Source organism: Sander lucioperca, chromosome 2 (assembly GCF_008315115.2).
Source record: "Sander lucioperca isolate FBNREF2018 chromosome 2, SLUC_FBN_1.2, whole genome shotgun sequence".
Classification (NCBI taxonomy): domain Eukaryota; kingdom Metazoa; phylum Chordata; class Actinopteri; order Perciformes; family Percidae; genus Sander; species Sander lucioperca.
Genome location: NC_050174.1, coordinates 14,512,911 through 14,529,693, shown reverse-complemented (window position 1 = coordinate 14,529,693; position 16,783 = coordinate 14,512,911). Strand labels below are relative to the sequence as shown.

General features: G+C 39.8%; 2 protein-coding genes across 4 annotated transcripts; one reads left to right on the top strand and one right to left on the bottom strand.

Annotated features, from left to right (window-relative positions):
- Positions 1 to 3: 3 nt before the first annotated feature.
- On the bottom strand, positions 4 to 5,240 carry iqcd (IQ motif containing D). Of its 2 annotated transcripts, none has more exons than XM_031309153.2 (5): positions 3,173 to 3,256; positions 1,962 to 2,592; positions 1,579 to 1,800; positions 1,396 to 1,467; positions 4 to 476 (listed from the first exon to the last, which is right to left on the bottom strand). In XM_031309153.2, the coding sequence occupies exons 1-5, from the start codon at positions 3,220 to 3,222 to the stop codon at positions 195 to 197; spliced, it is 1,257 nt and encodes a 418-aa protein (XP_031165013.1). In that variant the 5' UTR covers positions 3,223 to 3,256; the 3' UTR covers positions 4 to 194. The 2 variants fall into 2 exon arrangements, with proteins under 2 accessions (XP_031165013.1, XP_031165014.1); XM_031309154.2 differs by lacking the exon at positions 3,173 to 3,256 and adding an exon at positions 4,885 to 5,240 and having other exon boundaries at positions 5 to 476.
- Positions 3,462 to 16,774, top strand: tpcn1 (two pore segment channel 1). Of its 2 annotated transcripts, none has more exons than XM_031309145.2 (26): positions 3,462 to 4,129; positions 7,818 to 7,954; positions 9,807 to 9,983; positions 10,065 to 10,178; positions 10,325 to 10,455; positions 11,039 to 11,127; positions 11,293 to 11,327; positions 11,446 to 11,504; positions 11,699 to 11,798; positions 11,915 to 12,031; positions 12,220 to 12,344; positions 12,431 to 12,479; positions 12,566 to 12,629; positions 12,723 to 12,767; positions 12,865 to 12,921; positions 13,008 to 13,061; positions 13,203 to 13,275; positions 13,547 to 13,654; positions 13,837 to 13,998; positions 14,168 to 14,283; positions 14,804 to 14,850; positions 14,960 to 15,028; positions 15,193 to 15,289; positions 15,503 to 15,642; positions 15,740 to 15,820; positions 15,906 to 16,774. In XM_031309145.2, the coding sequence occupies exons 1-26, from the start codon at positions 4,039 to 4,041 to the stop codon at positions 16,050 to 16,052; spliced, it is 2,484 nt and encodes an 827-aa protein (XP_031165005.1). In that variant the 5' UTR covers positions 3,462 to 4,038; the 3' UTR covers positions 16,053 to 16,774. The 2 variants fall into 2 exon arrangements, with proteins under 2 accessions (XP_031165005.1, XP_031165004.2); XM_031309144.2 differs by lacking the exon at positions 3,462 to 4,129 and adding an exon at positions 6,485 to 6,876.
- Positions 16,775 to 16,783: the final 9 nt, after the last annotated feature.

Sequence of the window (16,783 nt, the reverse complement as noted above, 5' to 3'; positions counted from 1 at the left end):
TTGTCCACAAAATTAGTAAATACAAGTTTATAACAAAGAACTTTATTGAGAACAACACATAAATGGCACACGGGATATGGAGTATAACGTTATTTGCTTAATTTCTTTTTTTTTTTAAACCTCCAAAAACATTCGTGCTCTACAGTTTGTGTTGTTGTAGCACCACCAGAGTAATGAAACTAGTCAGTGGTTGTTTATTTGGTCTTCTTGCCTTTGCCTTTTTTGGCCTTCTTGCTTTTGCCCTTGTTCTTCAAGGCCTTGCGAGTACTGTAGCCTCTCCACCAGGCTTGGGCAAAAATAGCAGCTTTGGTCTTCAACTCCAGCTCCTTCATATCCTCCCTTCTCTTCTCTTCTGCCAGTCGACGCTTTTCTTGGATCTGGTTGCACTCAACCTCTAGGGCAGAAAAGGGTGTCTTCAGTTTCATCAGCTCCTCCTCTTCCATTTCATAATCCATTTTATTCAACTCCAGGTCGGCCTGGGATGGAGACGAGAAAGAGAGATGGAGGCGGATAGTGAAGAAAAAAAGAAGTTAAATCAGAAATGTCACAGTAACAAGTGTTACTAAACATAGATAGACCCCATTGGTCATTTCATAGATACTGAGCATCCTGAAATCAGGGAAGGGATAATTCAATAAGCAGGTATAAATGCTCTAATGTCATGCTGATAAATAGGCAGTCTGATACACATACACATTGTTGTCAGAAGTTAAAAACAAGTGTGAATGCATCTGTCCTCGATTTCAAACCAAAGACACACCTGAGGACGATGCGTAAAATGAGCAGGTGTAAATAAAACATTGGTGTGTTTTAGAGCTTATAAAATAAATAAATGAGAATTAAATTGGCAAGTATTTTGATAATCTATTAATTGTTATAGTTTAATTAAGCAAAAATGGCAAATATTCACTGGTTTCAGTTTCTCTAATCTGAAGATTGTCTGTGTTTTATAGTACTATATTTTAGAGCAGGATGATGCATATACGCAATATCCTGAATATAATTTATTTGTTTTAATCTTTCAACAGATGTTCTCCATCTGTGCTTAGACTGACTGAACTCAATCAGCTGATATAGACTGGGACCCTTTGTTCAGATTAATAACTATATTCTGCAAAAACTCCTGAAACACCACCTGTTTACCACAGCCTACAACCTCTAATTCTGTAAAGTGTCCTTGGGTTTCTTGAAAGGCGCTATATAAATAAAAGTTGTTATTATTATTATTATTATTATTATTATTATAATGGAGGTCAAGAACAGATTGCCTTGTTAAACACCCTAGTATATAGCCTCAACAGGCATATGAACTAGTGATCCAGAGTATACACACTTCAATTTTTTTTTTCAGTAGCTTTTGGCACTTTGTGGTAGCAAGTTTGTCTGAGATGGTACCTGGTTTTCTCCTATTACATCGTCAAATGTTTGGAGCAAGTATTCAATTTCTGCCTCCACCTTTTCATTTTTCTGCCAAGAAAAACAAACAGTACCAGTGACATGAGTTTTAATGAATATATATATATATATATATACTATGTAAGTACATTTACTGTGAAATGTTAGATTCACTAAACTTACCGTTTGGATTACTCTCTCTGCCTGCCTGTTTTCAAGGATCAAATTGTTGAGCTGACTGTTCAGTCGATCAATCTCCCGCTGTATACTGGTATGCTTCATCTTTGCTGCCTTGATATGTGACTGGCACTGCTTCTCGACGAGAAGGGACACACCTGCGTCTTGTCTGATGTTCCCATTCAAACCACTCTGCAAATTTTGGATCTCAACATTTTTCTCAGAAATCTGTACAACAAAAAGATAGATAGGAGATATGAGACAGGAAGAAGGTCAAGAGCAGAGGATATAATGGCTTACATGAGAAATCTTTGTTTTTTTTCTTCTCTGGCTGCATCTAAGCAGTGAGGGGCTCTTTTTTTAACATCCAATTTACAGTAGTGCCTCACCATCGCATCTATTTGCTTCATGCTTGTAGCTACTTCTTCTTCCAATAAAGTCAGGTGCTCCGAATCTTGGGCAGGGGATGAAGACACCTGCTTGTGGAGAAGCAGCTCCAGCTCCTCATCCAGACTGGTCAGCAACTGTTCTACCACGTGGCTGTGGAACTTCTTAAGTCCTCTAATTAGCATGTACTCGCTCTCCCCTACTTCCATACCTAGCTCTGTCCTCAAACCACAAAGGGCATCTGGATGGGCTCGGACAAGCCTGAGTAGATCCCTGACAGAGTTCTTGATGTCCTTCTTAAGCTGAGCCCTTGCTTTTCCAAATTCTCCTTCTTGCTCCTCATCTGACTCCTGCTTGAGACCTATTAGCCCCTCCAGACTTTTATCTAATATTTGATGGTCTTGAAGTGCCCTGCTCAACTCCTTGTCCACAACACTGGACACACTGTTAAACCGGAGGACAGTAGGCAGAGCGGCTGCAAACTCAACTTGACTAATGCAGTTTTCCAATATGCTTGAGATGCGTTGAGCCTCAAGAGAGAGCAGCTTCTTCTGTGACATGTCTTTGTTCTTTAGAGCATCTTCTGATTGGGTCTTTGTCTTCGCCAGCACCATTGCCCCCTTTGCAGACATACTGTGGATGGCAGGAAAACAGTTAACCATAACAAAAGATTAGTGTTGTAACATCGTCATTGTCGTCATTCTATTTCTATAGTTGTAACAGTTCCATATGTTACATATGAACCTACAGTGTTTGTTTATATTGGCGGAGCAGCTGGACTGTTCTACCATGATGGAGTGCAAAGGCTCATGGGACTGTGTTCTGGACTATTCCTGTCTGTTTAAGTATGTTATATTATTATATACATATGATGTTCTGTTAATTAAGTCATTAATTAACTTATAGGAACTAGCGTCTACATTTTACAACGTGTAGGCTAGCATTGACTCTGGTATTAATTGGCACATCACATTAGTTAACTTTAGCTAGCTAACGTTATCCCCGACAGTAGTTAACGCTAGGTCATGTTAGTGAGCATTAGCGTGTGTTAAATTAACAACATACACTTGTGGCTTAGTTTTTTAACTTAACGTTGATTTAAAAACCAATTCCTATTGTTTTTGAAAAGAATGACAGTAGTTACTTGTGTTAGTTTAGATGTACGTTTACATAATGTAACACGTATTTAACACATGTAACGTTACATAGTTACCTTTCACGTACGTTGGCCGCAAGCAGAAAAGCAGAAAATATTGTTGACATGTTTTCCTCTGTTGCTAAGATACCACTGATGCGGATGCCGTATATGGTGTCTCTTAATACATCCATGGTTAAACCCGGCACCTGTTCATTCATAGTCATGTTATGATGCAGAAAATAGATGTATGCATGATTATGCATTTTTATAAATGAATGAATAAATAAATTAATGTGATTGGCCTTATCTTAGATTCTTTGACTTTTATTTTGAAAAGGGGGCAACTTGGTTCACTCGGCCTGCCGTGAATTGATTCAGTGTCGCAAATGTTTGTTGATCCAGCTGTAACGTTATCTGTAGAGCTTTTGTAGTATCGTTAATAACTGCCAGGTATTGTTGCTTGCGGAAACATTTATCTAGATGTAGAATTGGTTTACGTAGTTATCGGTTAAATGTTATCAGAACACGCACAACATCTGTTATCCAGCAGAAAGCCTTGTTTGTAATGATGCCGTGATGGACACAGACAGTCTCAGCTTGTTAGCCTGAGTGACAGTGAACCAGTTGATTCGGTGACAGATACAGTCTGTAACAGGACGAAGACCAAATCTGCAACCAACAGGCCATGTCCGCTTCACACAACTTGAAAACCGTTAGTTCCTGTTTTGCATGTCAGAGACATTTTAACTAGTATTTAGCATCATCTGAGTTAGCACAGCCTAACAAGTACTCGGTTTTAGCGTTAGCTGCGAGCATCCATGATGTGCAGTTATCTTGCAGTCTGCGGAACAAACCGCGCACTTATTTAGCTAGTGGGTAGCTTAGATTAACTCTTATTGAACATTATAGCTGAAGGCTGTGCAGCCTGTTTATCTGCTAATATGGAGTCTGACGACGATGTGCCTCTCATCTTAACCTGGGACGAAGCCAACCTCGGTCTGCTCAACGAGGAGACTGAGAGAGGAGACGAAAGTAAGTTCTGTCATGTCCTCATTCTCAGCCATGATGGAGTCATGCCAACTAATGTGTACGGCTAGGCCCATGACCGTGGGCGGTTTTAGTGTTGCTATCATTGTGGCATGGTATTGGATATACAATTAAAGCAGCAATCCTTGTGAGAAAATACACTCAGTTGCCAGTTTATTTGGTAAGTTACACACAGCTAAAACTAATGCAGTAGCCTTGCAATAAATCCCACAATCCCATTAAAGTTATAACATTTACGTTTTTTTTTAACTGTTTTAGGTGTTGATTCAAATTGTAGTCCTTTTGGAGGCTGTCGTATGTGGTGCTTTTGCATTGTATTATACTGATAGGTGTCTCTAATTCTATAGTTTACCATCATTTATATAAATGGGGTAGACAACATCACAGCAAATCACAGCTTCCAAAATGATATAAAATTTAATCAACAATTCTCTTAAACAGTTTCAACAAAATTAGTTAAAGTTAGGTGTACCAAATAAACTGGCAACTGAGTATATGCTTGGTGGTTGGTTTCTTCTGTATGAGGGAATCAGTGAACAGAAAGACAGATGTAAATTCTCATTAAGCCGTACTGTTGCTCTAAAAAAAGCTTTGTTTAAAAAAAAGAAGTTATTCTTGCCTGAGTGGTGATCGTTCTCCTACATTTTTTCCATTGTTTTGTATAAGTGTTTATAGAAGTGTTTTTGTATGTTGTTATAGCAGTATATTTTGTGATATGAAGTTAATGCTTGTCTACTTACCAGATGTGCACTAGCGCAGTCTGAATTCATTTAATGTTGTTGACAGGCTGCATACATGCTGCACGTCCAGGCCACACTGCTTTAATGGAGAGCAGAGATTGTCCACCAGGGTGTGTGTGTGTGCGTGTGTGTGCGTGTGCGTGTACGTGTGTGTGTGTGTGTGTGCGTGTGCACGAACAGAACGTATGGGTATCCATGCATCCACTCAACATAGTAATCCTGCTGCCTTTGTATTCCTCACATATAAGCTACAAAATGACCCATCTGAGAAACTGCTGCCTCAGCAGACCAGTACACCCCTCAGCCCCTCCCTGGTGCTCATGGGCCGCATGTGTGTGTTGTGTATGTGAATGTCTGCAGCCTGTGTGTTAAGTGTGTCTCTGTGTGTGAGCATACTAGATCATTTACTCTGGCTCTGGAGGTGAACAGGAAGAGGAGAGAAGTTTTTTTTTTTTCTCAGGATATTTGGGAGTGGTGGACAAGGAGGAAGTATCATACTGTTCTGGCTGATTGCTGTGTGAGCTTTCTGGAAAGAGAGGGAGTTTAAACCTGGACACTGAGTAAGAAGGCTGCGTTGTATCACCTCAGTGACAAATCACTTGTTTGGATAGAAGTGTGGAGTTCAGTTTTACTGCTGGTGGTCAGGACCCTCCAGATCATCACAAAACTAGATTTTATTTGTCCTGGGAGAAACGGTCATGACTGCTGAGCCTGTTTGTGTTTCTGTGAGCCTGACCCCACTGTGTTTTTGACTGGGAGCTCCAAACATGTTATTGTTCTCAAACAAATGAGGGGTTGGAGTGGCACACGGCAGACACAGGGTGTACTCCTGTCAGGATAACAGCCAGGCTGCCGCTGGACTGGAATTTGATCTTCACACTTCAGCTCAATCTGCTGCTGTCAAGGTGGACAGGAACAGTCTGTGACTGGATTTCAGAGACTCATGTGGTCTCCGCTACGTTTCAATCTAAGGAGACATGCCTGAAGCAGAAACATGTGATGTACAGTACGTGGGAGGAGCACCCAGATAGGACTAAAATATGCAGCTGCTAGAGGGTTTGCTTATTCAAAAAAGAAACTGTAATTTATATTTTTGAGGGATCCTGCTTGAATCTGTACTTTAAGCTTATTAGAGAATACTGAGTTAATCTGGATTTAATCATGTTCAGCTGTACTTTTGAGTTCATTTTTCTTAAACCTGCACTGCATCTGTTGCATTTTTAAAAGATAGTCATTACCTAGTTCTGCATTACGTCCTACAATGGAATACTACTTTCTCAGTGTTATTAGATATCTACATGTCTTCCCTGTCTTTGGAAGTTAGACGCTCTGTCTCTTGTAGCGCAGGATTAATTCCTCTTGTGGTTTATCTGGCTTGTGTCTGTATCCTGTCTGTAGCAGGAAGGGGATGTAATAGATAATGTAATATCAGTGCAAACACTGCACTCTTTTACTGAGTGGGTTCAAAGTTTAAACTCTGTCGCTAAGGCAGGTTTAGTTACATTTCACTATCACTGGTGACAGTATCTCTCATCAAGGCAACTGTAAGAGACTTTTTTTTTTTTTTCCTAAAAAAAAAAGCAACCGATCAAAAAAAGTACTGAGTTTCAGAAGCATTGTCAATTGTTTTGAATGGTGTTCTGTCTTCGTTATTACTTTGATCCTCCAGCTTGGCCTGCATTTTTCTGGATCTTTAAGGACTCACATCCGGACTGTGTTTCTGGAGTTTGTATCAGGCCTGAGTGGAATGTGTGGCCATCTGTATCTTCAGATGTGTGTGGATGTTGGAACAAGACCACTGTGAATGACACACACACTTGTGCTGTAGACTTAAGGATTCTCGATTTAATCACACAGCTGGGGAACACGGACAAAAACTGACAATGGAGTGCATATGTGGACAGACAGCTGGTTCCCATGAAGATCAGATCCACAATGGGATTCCAGTAGTGATCTCCTCCTATGCCTTACAGTTAGAACTAGACAGCATTGGTAGGCTCATACCCCTTTATGTACTGTGTGTGTGTGTGTGTGTGTGTGTGTGTGTGTGTGTGTGTGTGTGTGTGTGTGACCAGTATTGGAATGTAACTAAGTACATTTTCTCAAGTACTGTACTTAAGTACAAATTTGAGGTACTTGTACTTTACTTGAGTCTTTTCATGCCACTTTCTACTTCTACTCCACTACATTTCAGAGAGAAATATTGTACTTTTTACTCCACTACATTAATCTGATAGCTTTAGTTACTTTACAAATTAAGATTTGCACATAAAAGACATGTAGTTTATAAAATATGATGTTTTATTATAAATTAAACTACCCAACAATATATAGGCCTTCAAGTACAGCTCAAATGATTACATTACATTACATGTCATTTAGCTGACGCTTTTATCCAAAGCGACTTCCAATTCCAAAGTGCTTTCAACCTTGAAGGTGCAAACTCCAGACATCAAGTTGTAAGTGCATTAGCTTTAAATAAGCAAAACTACAAAGAGCCATATGAAACAGCAGCTTTAAGAATATTTGTGTGTATATATATATGTGTATATGTATATATTTTATATTTTATCTGAGGTCATTAGCCAATTTAACACTTAGTTGATTGACATAACTGTTTTGATCGTTTCCATTTTTTTAAATGTCAGGAAGTACTTTTACTTTTAATACTTTATGTACATTTTCTGGATTATACTTACATACTTTTATTTAAGTAACATTTTCAATGCAGGACTTTTACTTGTAACTGAGTATTTTTACAGTGTGGTATTAGTTCTTTTACTTAAGTTAAGGATCTGAATACTTCTTCACCACTGTGTGTGACCCATGTACAGAAGGCTTTGAAAATGAAAAGACTTCATTGTTACAGTTAGTTCTTTTTTTTTCACTTATGGGCTGTATCAATACACTAACACTTATGTGTTTTCTGCCAGATGGAGGAGGAGGCAATTATGACATAGTGAACAACGCTGTGATATCAACACCTGGGCCACAAATTCACAGAGCCCAAAACGTGTCCTTACGGCAAAGCTGGGAGATGAACTACCAAGAGGCAGCCATCTACCTGCAGGTATTCACACACAGTGGCATTTGTTAGTTACTGAGTGCACAGGGTTAACTAAGTTAACATAGTGTATAATGGTTTTTATGACACACTATTACCTGTAGATGGTTAAACGTTGTGCTCTTTTACTGGGCTATATTTACAGCATTAACATCTGCTGGAAGTAATAAATCAATTAATAGACAAGGAACTTTAAAATACAAAAAAGTAGGGAATCACAAATATGGAATGTTCCAATAGTTGTCCACTTTTTATAAAAAAACGTTTACTCACACAAACACAGGCTTTTTCATTGGATTTGCAAAGTTCATGTGTAATGATGTTAAAGATGTTTATATATATTTTACATTCAGTGTTTTACCTAAATGCATTGTGTGTATCCTTAAAGGTATAATATGCAATATTTTACTAAAAAAACAATGTATAGACGAGTACAAAAATAATCCCTCTCAATTATCACTTATGATGACCCACTATGCATGTGTGGCGATGTCTGTATTTGTATAGACCCTGCTCTCTGCCTGCATTTTCTCTTTTCTTATTATTTTTATGTGTACGAGATGTTTATGGGCGTCAACAAAGAGCTATTGGGCCCCACATGGGTGTGTAACCCCCAGCCAATAACAGCGTGCAGGTTGTGCAGCCCTCATGCAGCTTCTCATTCCGAAGTGTAGCTACTTTGTCACGCCCCTCTGAGTCTCATACCGACACACAAATTTAACCAACACACACACAGACAGGATGAAGTTCTGTATTAAAATAAAAAATGTACCTTCCTGTTGAGGTAAGGGTGTGTTTATTTGTGCTTTAGAACATAAGTTTTATTCCTCTGATTTACGACTTTGTTCAGCACTCTCTCTCGTCATTAACCCGCTAGCTCGCTCGTCCACCACTGCTCTTTGTCTCTCTCTGGAGGTGGGGCCAACTTGATACCTCCTACATATTATACCTTTAAGGCCTGACAATGTGTTATATGCATTTCCTTCCTTATACCATATTTGCAAAGACAATTTTTAAAATACTATAAATTGGGAATTGTTAATATCAATATTTGCTCTGTCTTCTTCTTCTTCACTGCCTTTGTTGGCGGATTACTATGCTTCTTTGCACATTACTTCTACCAACTGGTGATCAGTGGCATAGCATGAAATCGGTCAAAAACTCCACAGGGTACCTTTTAAGAAAAGGTACAACTTTGTAGATAGATAACATTTACCACACTCCTGGACATAGTGAAAAGGATGATGAGTATTTGGTCCCTTTTTGCCTTTAAATGGTTCTTAAGTCTGTGTTATGACAGCTTCCCACCACACACCACATTTCTTACATCAAGAGCAAGACAATTGGTCACTGCTTTATCATATCAATACCTCAGATTTAATTTATGCTAATGCTAATATACCTGTATTCACCCTCTGTCTGAAACACAGTTTTAGCGCCTGTCTCCTTAAGCCCCCCTCCTGAAAAAGCCCAGTCTGTTCTGATTGGTCAGCGTTTCCGGGTCTTCCGCACTCAGAGTCTCTCTTAGAGTCATTGCAGCCAGGGAATGACTGTAACAGCACAGTAGCGGCACTTTCTACCTACATATAGTATATTTGTGACATCACAACCGTATAAAGTCCTGACAGCTTGTTTAAAGGCACCATTTCTGAATACGGGCTGTGTGCATTTCTCTGTGGACTCAGCGTTTTGATACATTCACAGTATTTATATAGCACCTTGACTGCAAATAGAAAATTATGTGGAAATCTGACCTTTTCACAATATGGGACCTTTAAATCAACTGAAATCCAATGAATTAAATACAAAAAGACTTATATTGTGTGGTTTAAATGTGTCTTTTAAATTTCACATACAGGAGGGAGAGAACAATGATAAGTTCTTCACCCATCCTCGAAACCCAAAAGCGCTGGCAGCGTACCTGTTTGCTCACAACCACCTGTTCTACATGATGGAGCTTCTGACAGGCCTGCTGCTGATGATGCTGTCACTGTGTGAAGCTCCAGCTGTGCCCTCACTGCGTCTGGATGTCTACGTGAGTAAACATTTACACGCAAACACAAGCTTATACACACAGTTTATTGTAAAATCACCTGTGTATTTGATACCTCTGCAGGTCCATGCCACTCTGGAGCTATTGGCTTTGGTTATTGTGGCATTTGAGCTATGCATGAAACTCCGCTGGTTAGGCTTCCACACCTTCATACGACACAAGAGGACCATGGTGAAGGTAATTGCATTCTGGATGCTTCGTCTCGTAGAGTCTGGTCCACTGAGGGAAGGCAGTCACTCTGCTGTCTGCAGGCCTCATGTCATAGTTTGTGGATCCGCTTTTGTTACTGCATATTGTTCACGTTGTCTCTTCTCCTTGTTCAGATGTGTGTGTTGCTGCTACAGTTCGTGGAGGCCATAGTGGTTCTAATCAGACAGACGTCTCACATGAGAGTGACCAGAGCTCTCAGACCAATTTTCCTGGTGGACTGTAGATACTGCGGTGCCGTGCGCAGGTACATAATGACCTAAACAAACACACAGAGATTCAAACAGTCAGGTCAAAGTCATCGTGGCCAAATAGAATTTACAGCTTCCTCAAATGAGAGGTTTTCACAACAACCCGCGCCAAATCCTGTTTGTATAATGGAAGACACTAGAGAGAATAAAGGAAAGACCACACAGAGCCGCTAAGCATCCATTCTAAACGTAATTCTTTTCATATGAAAGAAAAACAGTGACGCTACTCTGCAAGCTTGCAAAGCCAGACAAAATCTTGTAAGCTCAGTTAGATTTGTGCTCATTTTGACTTGAAAAACATCCATTGAGATGTCTTTGACAGTGTCTTCTACTATTACCAGTCACCTGCGTCTGAAATTTTCAAAAAGCATAGTTGTAAAATGTCTTCCATAAATGACATTTACTGCTACCTGATGGTCGGCTTTAATGTAGCTACTTTTTGAATTGGTTACTTCAAAGTTAATGTCCCTTCCCCATGTTTTTTTTCCATGATTTTGTCCCACTCCATTAACATACAGACACCACTGATTTAACTACTGAAAGCAGTCATCACTAACAAGGTTTCTTTCATCCAATCAGAAACTTGCGTCAGATCTTCCAGTCCCTCCCACCTTTTATTGACATCCTCCTACTGCTGCTCTTCTTCATGGTTATATTTGCTATGTTGGGTAAGAATGCTTATTATTTTAATGTATTTTTAAGGCTGCCGCTTCTTTTCTTGCCCTTTTTTTATGGAAAATTTGAAAATAGTTCAGGGTAAACCCTCTACTGTCTTTAGAAGGAACAGGGTTTCCTGTTACTCTGTACTTGACCATCCTGTTGTCTCTTCCCAGGTTTCTGCCTCTTCTCACCAAACACTGTTGACCCGGTACGTTGAGTCTTTAGTGCCTGACATTAATTTGTGTGAGTTACATAGGTTTGGGGGATTTTTGTGTCTGTAGTGGTGTAGCAGATTTCCTGACTTTAGCCCTTTCCTCTCACCACAGTACTTCAGCACTCTGGAGAACAGCCTTGTCAGTCTGTTTGTGCTGCTGACCACAGCAAAGTAAGTACAGCAGTGGACATACTGTTCAGATTTCTGTTTCATCTTTACCCACATGGATGGCATGCAAGCAGTAACTTCCTACTTTCAAAGCTCATCATGAAAGCTGTTTTTTTTCCTCACCACATTTGTGTTTAGGCAGACTCCACAGTTTTTATAACTTGTGTATGTATTGCTTGCTTCCCTCTTTCTTTTAGTTTCCCTGATGTGATGATGCCATCGTACTCCAAGAACCGCTGGTCCTGTGTTTTCTTCATTGTTTACCTCTCCATAGAGCTCTACTTCATCATGAACCTGGTACAAATAGCATTGTTTCCACCACCTCTAACATTTCAGTCCTATTCATAATAGACATGGCTTCCATTAGCCTTTTTACATGATTACTCATCAGCTTCACTTCTCTCCTCCTCCAGCTTTTGGCAGTGGTGTTTGATACGTTTAATGACGTTGAGAAGATGAAGTTTAAATCTCTTTTACTCCACAAACGCTCCGCTATTGACCATGCCTTTCAGCTGTTAGTTAGCCGGCAGGTACGACCTCACCGTTCTATGTATTGTAATGTATATTTGGTACTATATATATATATATATATATATATATATATATATATATATATATATATATATATATATATATATATATATATATATATATATATTTTCAATATGAAGCACTCCCGACCAATGCGTTTTTCTGTGTTGCCGTTGTTTTCTCTCAGAGGCCGATGGGCGTGTCGCTGAAACAGTTTGATGGTCTGATGCGATTTTACAGACCACGGATGTCTGCAAGAGACCGTTTCCTCACATATAAAGCTCTTAACACCTCAGGGGCTCCTATGCTCAGGTAACTGCCTGACATACACTTTTTTTCAGTTAAAATCCTTCCGCTTTTAATTGCGTTGTTACATTCTCTGTCTTTTTCTGCCTCAGTCTACAGGACTTTTATAAGTTCTATCAGGTGACTGGCCTTAAATGGAAGGTACGTAGCCTTGTACTGTGCAGTTATAATTCACTTTATTTTGTGTCCTTTAATGTACATGTACTGCATATGTGTGTGTTGTTTAGGCACGACGCAGTGGAGAACATTGGTTTGATGACCTTCCACACACAACCTTCCTCATTTTCAAAGGCAAGTTCTCTTTTTCTCTACTTCTGTTTATCAGACCAAACAAATCTGCCTCTCAAGTCCTTATTGTCAGCACTTTCTTCTCTACTTTAATAGGCATTAACCTGCTTGTGAAGTCAAAGGCCTTCCAATATGCCATGTGTAAGTGTAATCATTTATGTTCTCCCAGCTGTCCTCAGAGATGCAGAGGCAAAGTCTCTCATCATAAACCTTTTTAACCTTTTTCTCATGGCTGCAGATGTGGTGGTGGCCATCAATGGCGTGTGGATTCTCGTGGAGACGTACACGCTCAACAGTAAGATCTTTCCCGATGACATAAACGCATGCAACTGAAGGAAAGTGTTTTGCACAATAGATCTCTCACCTTCCTGTTCTCTGCAGGTGGAATTTCCTGGTCCAGATTTGTTCCCTGGAGTTACATTGTCTTTCTGACCAGTGAGTAGGCTGCATGCCGTCTCGCACTCACATAGAAAATCATCATATGCTGTAAAACTAGCCATAGAGGGTGTCAAGAATTAAAGTTGTTTACATGCACATGCACCAATATTAACTCTGCCTCTATCCTTCCACTTTTAGTTTATGGTGTTGAGGTGTTATTGAAAATATCTGGTTTGGGGCCAATGGCTTATTTCAGCTCTGGGTGGAATCTGTGAGTAATAACTTGGATACTGGGTCGATTGATTGACATATTAAATGAGTACTGAATCATAAACTTCAGACTTGTAGAGGGGTTATGCCGAGCACCACATTGATAAGACTGCATAAATCCATAGACCCTGTTCGAGTCTGTACATTTGGATTCAGTACTCTTAGTGAAACCTTTCTTTTTTGTTAAAAACACAACTAAAATTAATTTCAACATGAACCAAACACTGGTTCTGTGTTCTTGGTGTTAATGCTCCCTGTGCTCATCTGTCCAGGTTTGACTTTTCAGTGACAGTGTTTGCCTTCCTGGGTCTGACTGCTCTTGCCTTCGATATGGAGCCGTTTTACTTTATCGTAGTTCTCAGACCACTTCAGCTGCTCCGGTACTCTTTTATTTCTTTTGTCTTAAGAGTACAGTTACCAGTCAAAAGTTTGGACACACTTCCCCATTCAAATGAATGAAAATGCATGTCCAAACTTTTGACTGGTACTGTATAATGTACATGTACTTATATTTCATATTTTGTTAAAATATGTTAAAATGTTGGTCTTTTGTCTCTCACAGGTTGTTTAAGATAAAGCAGAGGTATCGTAATGTGTTGGACACCATGTTTGAGCTCTTCCCCAGGATGGCAAGTCTGGGGTTGACCTTAATCATCTTCTACTACTCATTTGCCATTGTTGGGATGGAGTTCTTTGCAGAGGTGGTTTACCCCAACTGCTGCAAGTGAGTCAAGCAATTGCAATTTATTTCTCAGTATTCTACATATTGGCTGATTGGGATGTATTGGCATGAACTCTGGTCTTCTGCTTTTTCTTTACCTTGTGGCACAAGAGGATAAATTATGTGTAGTTCACTCCATCGATTATTATTTTTTATTTTTTTTTCTTCTCAGCGCCAGCACAGTGGCAGACTCCTACAGACAGATCAATGTCACCTATGGCAACAAAACGGTGTTGGAAGAAGGCTACTATTATCTCAATAACTTCAACAACATCCTCAGCAGCTTTGGTAATTCTCTCATTTTTTCTTTAAAAAAAGAGGCTGGAAATATTCTGTTGTTTTTATTGTCAACAAATCCCATGAAAAGACCAAAACCAAATGTGCGTTGGGCCGTCTCTCAGCACTGCGCGGGCTTCAGGTTTAATATGTAACCGAGATTTGAAGTTCTGGATCCAGGGGGTGGGTGGGTTATGTCTGGGGTTTTATTTAGTTAATTATTTATTTATTTATTTTTTTCTCCTTATCGTAGTTGCTAATTACACGTTTCTGCGTATATGTATAGGCAGGTATGTGAATATATGTTTTGTGCTTTATTTTTGAGGCGTATACATACCTGTACGTACTGTCTCTTTAAAATAAAATAAAAATTTGATCACAAAAAAAAAAGAAGAAACAAACAGGAGTAAACAGTGTATTTGTCCGGGACTATTTCTCTAAATCTGTTAATTTTCATTTCATTTCATTTCATTTCATTTTTAATTTGTTTTTTTAAATTTGACTCATTGCTTTTTCTTTCTTTTTTCTCCAGTGACTCTGTTTGAACTGACTGTGGTCAATAACTGGTACATTACCATGGTAAGATTAAGTCATTTATCTGTGGGCTTTCATCAGTCACCACTCTGCAGTCTTGTCATTGATCAGTGGGTGTCGCTGTTTCACTGCTGTCGTGTTCACTCTCCTACAGGAAGGAGTCACTTCTATGACAACCCACTGGAGCCGGCTCTACTTCATGACATTTTACATAGTTACCATGGTGAGGCCTGTGCAGTCATATGTGTTTGTAATATGTGTGTGGAAGTATGTAATGGATTTCTGATTTTATCCAATAATAATAATGTATATTTTAGTAATCCCTCTTGGGGAAATCCAATTTTCCTTAATGTGACCATGTATGTATGTGATATTTTGTGCCTCCAGGTGGTGATGACTATCATCGTGGCGTTCATTCTGGATGCATTTGTGTTCCGCATGAACTACAGCCGCAAGAACCGTGAACCAGTAGAGAACCCAGAGGGTGAGATTGAATGTGTTTATAATTGTGTATACATTTACAGAATGTAAAGGACTTTAGGAACAAAAGCCTTCATGTATTTTTGAATATTTGCTGTATTTCTTGCACAGATCATCAGATGAAATGCATATTTGGATAATTGTGTGAAAGGACAGGGTGAAGTGTGAATTAATGTTCAGAGAGTCATTTTAATGTCTGTGTGTGCACATGTTCTAGATGAGAACGGGATAGTTTTTGAAGTAGAGGTGAGTCGTGATGAAGCTCTGGCCACTCTAGAGCTGTACAAACAGACTTGCCCAGGACTGTCCTCCCTCAGCTCTCTGCAGGGAGTCCTACAAACTATGGACAGAGGAGGGGTGAGAAAAAAAAAAACACACACACACACACACCTTAGTGCCCTGCTTATCACATGACGTCCCACTAACCAGCTTTCCCTCCTGCTGGTGTGTACAGCACTCGTCTCTGGTGTACCTAGGTCGCAGGTCTCGGACGAAGAGTGACCTCAGCATGAAAATGTACGAGGAGGAGATACAGGTAAGAAACTGAAGAAATAATCCTGAATACCATGACAGTAGTTGGTCTGTTGTAACCTCTTCACCTTCTCTACATTTTTTTTCAGCACGAGTGGTATACAGAGTATTCAAGGGAAAACCTGCCTGAGCAAGACCAAAGCCTGGAGCGGGAGCTGGACAGTCCCGTCTCTGACCCATCTCCCTTCCCAGAGCCTCAGCTCAACGCACAGACTGGACCTCACAGGGTTAACTAATGCACAGTTTGAAAGCAGTACATACACCACCACCATCTCAGCATTTTGAAATGCAAAGAAAACCCCCATCACTCCAGCTCTTCTCCAGTTTCCCCGCGCTCACCGTTTGCCACAGTGGGAAACTAGTCCGGGGCTTCCTTTTGGACTGATGTGAGAGTGAGACGAGTTAAAGATGACTCCTTCTCAGAGCCGTCACTACAGACAGAAAGACAGCAGTGCAGGTCTGTTGCTCGACCAGTGAGGTGGGAGTGTCGCCCTCTTTTGGCCTTTTCAAAGACTCCAGCAAATATTACCAGCGAACCCGTACTACTACAGTATGTCGTGTACGTATACTGCTGTAGGCCTTTTGTGACCTCTTGTAAATCATGTAGTACTTAAACCTGATGCCTTAGTTAAATGGCTCATCTGATCCGTATTACCGCAGACACTACATCTAAGTTCTCTAAAGACCCAAAGTATAAACTCTTACACTCCTTTTAGCTCAACCCAACGGTGTATCTCCTAACTAATGTCTCAACAGACTCAAAGTATTTAACTTTTATATAGCTTCTTCTTATTCTGTGATGTATTTGAGTTAGCTAAGAAGGGATTTTAATAAACTGCTCGAATTGTCAAGTGCATTAATGTATTTTTGCTGTACTATCATACTACTGGTAACTGCTTACATTATTTACTTACAATGTATAATTTAACACAGACCAGCATAGCATTACTACGACCTGTAAAAACAA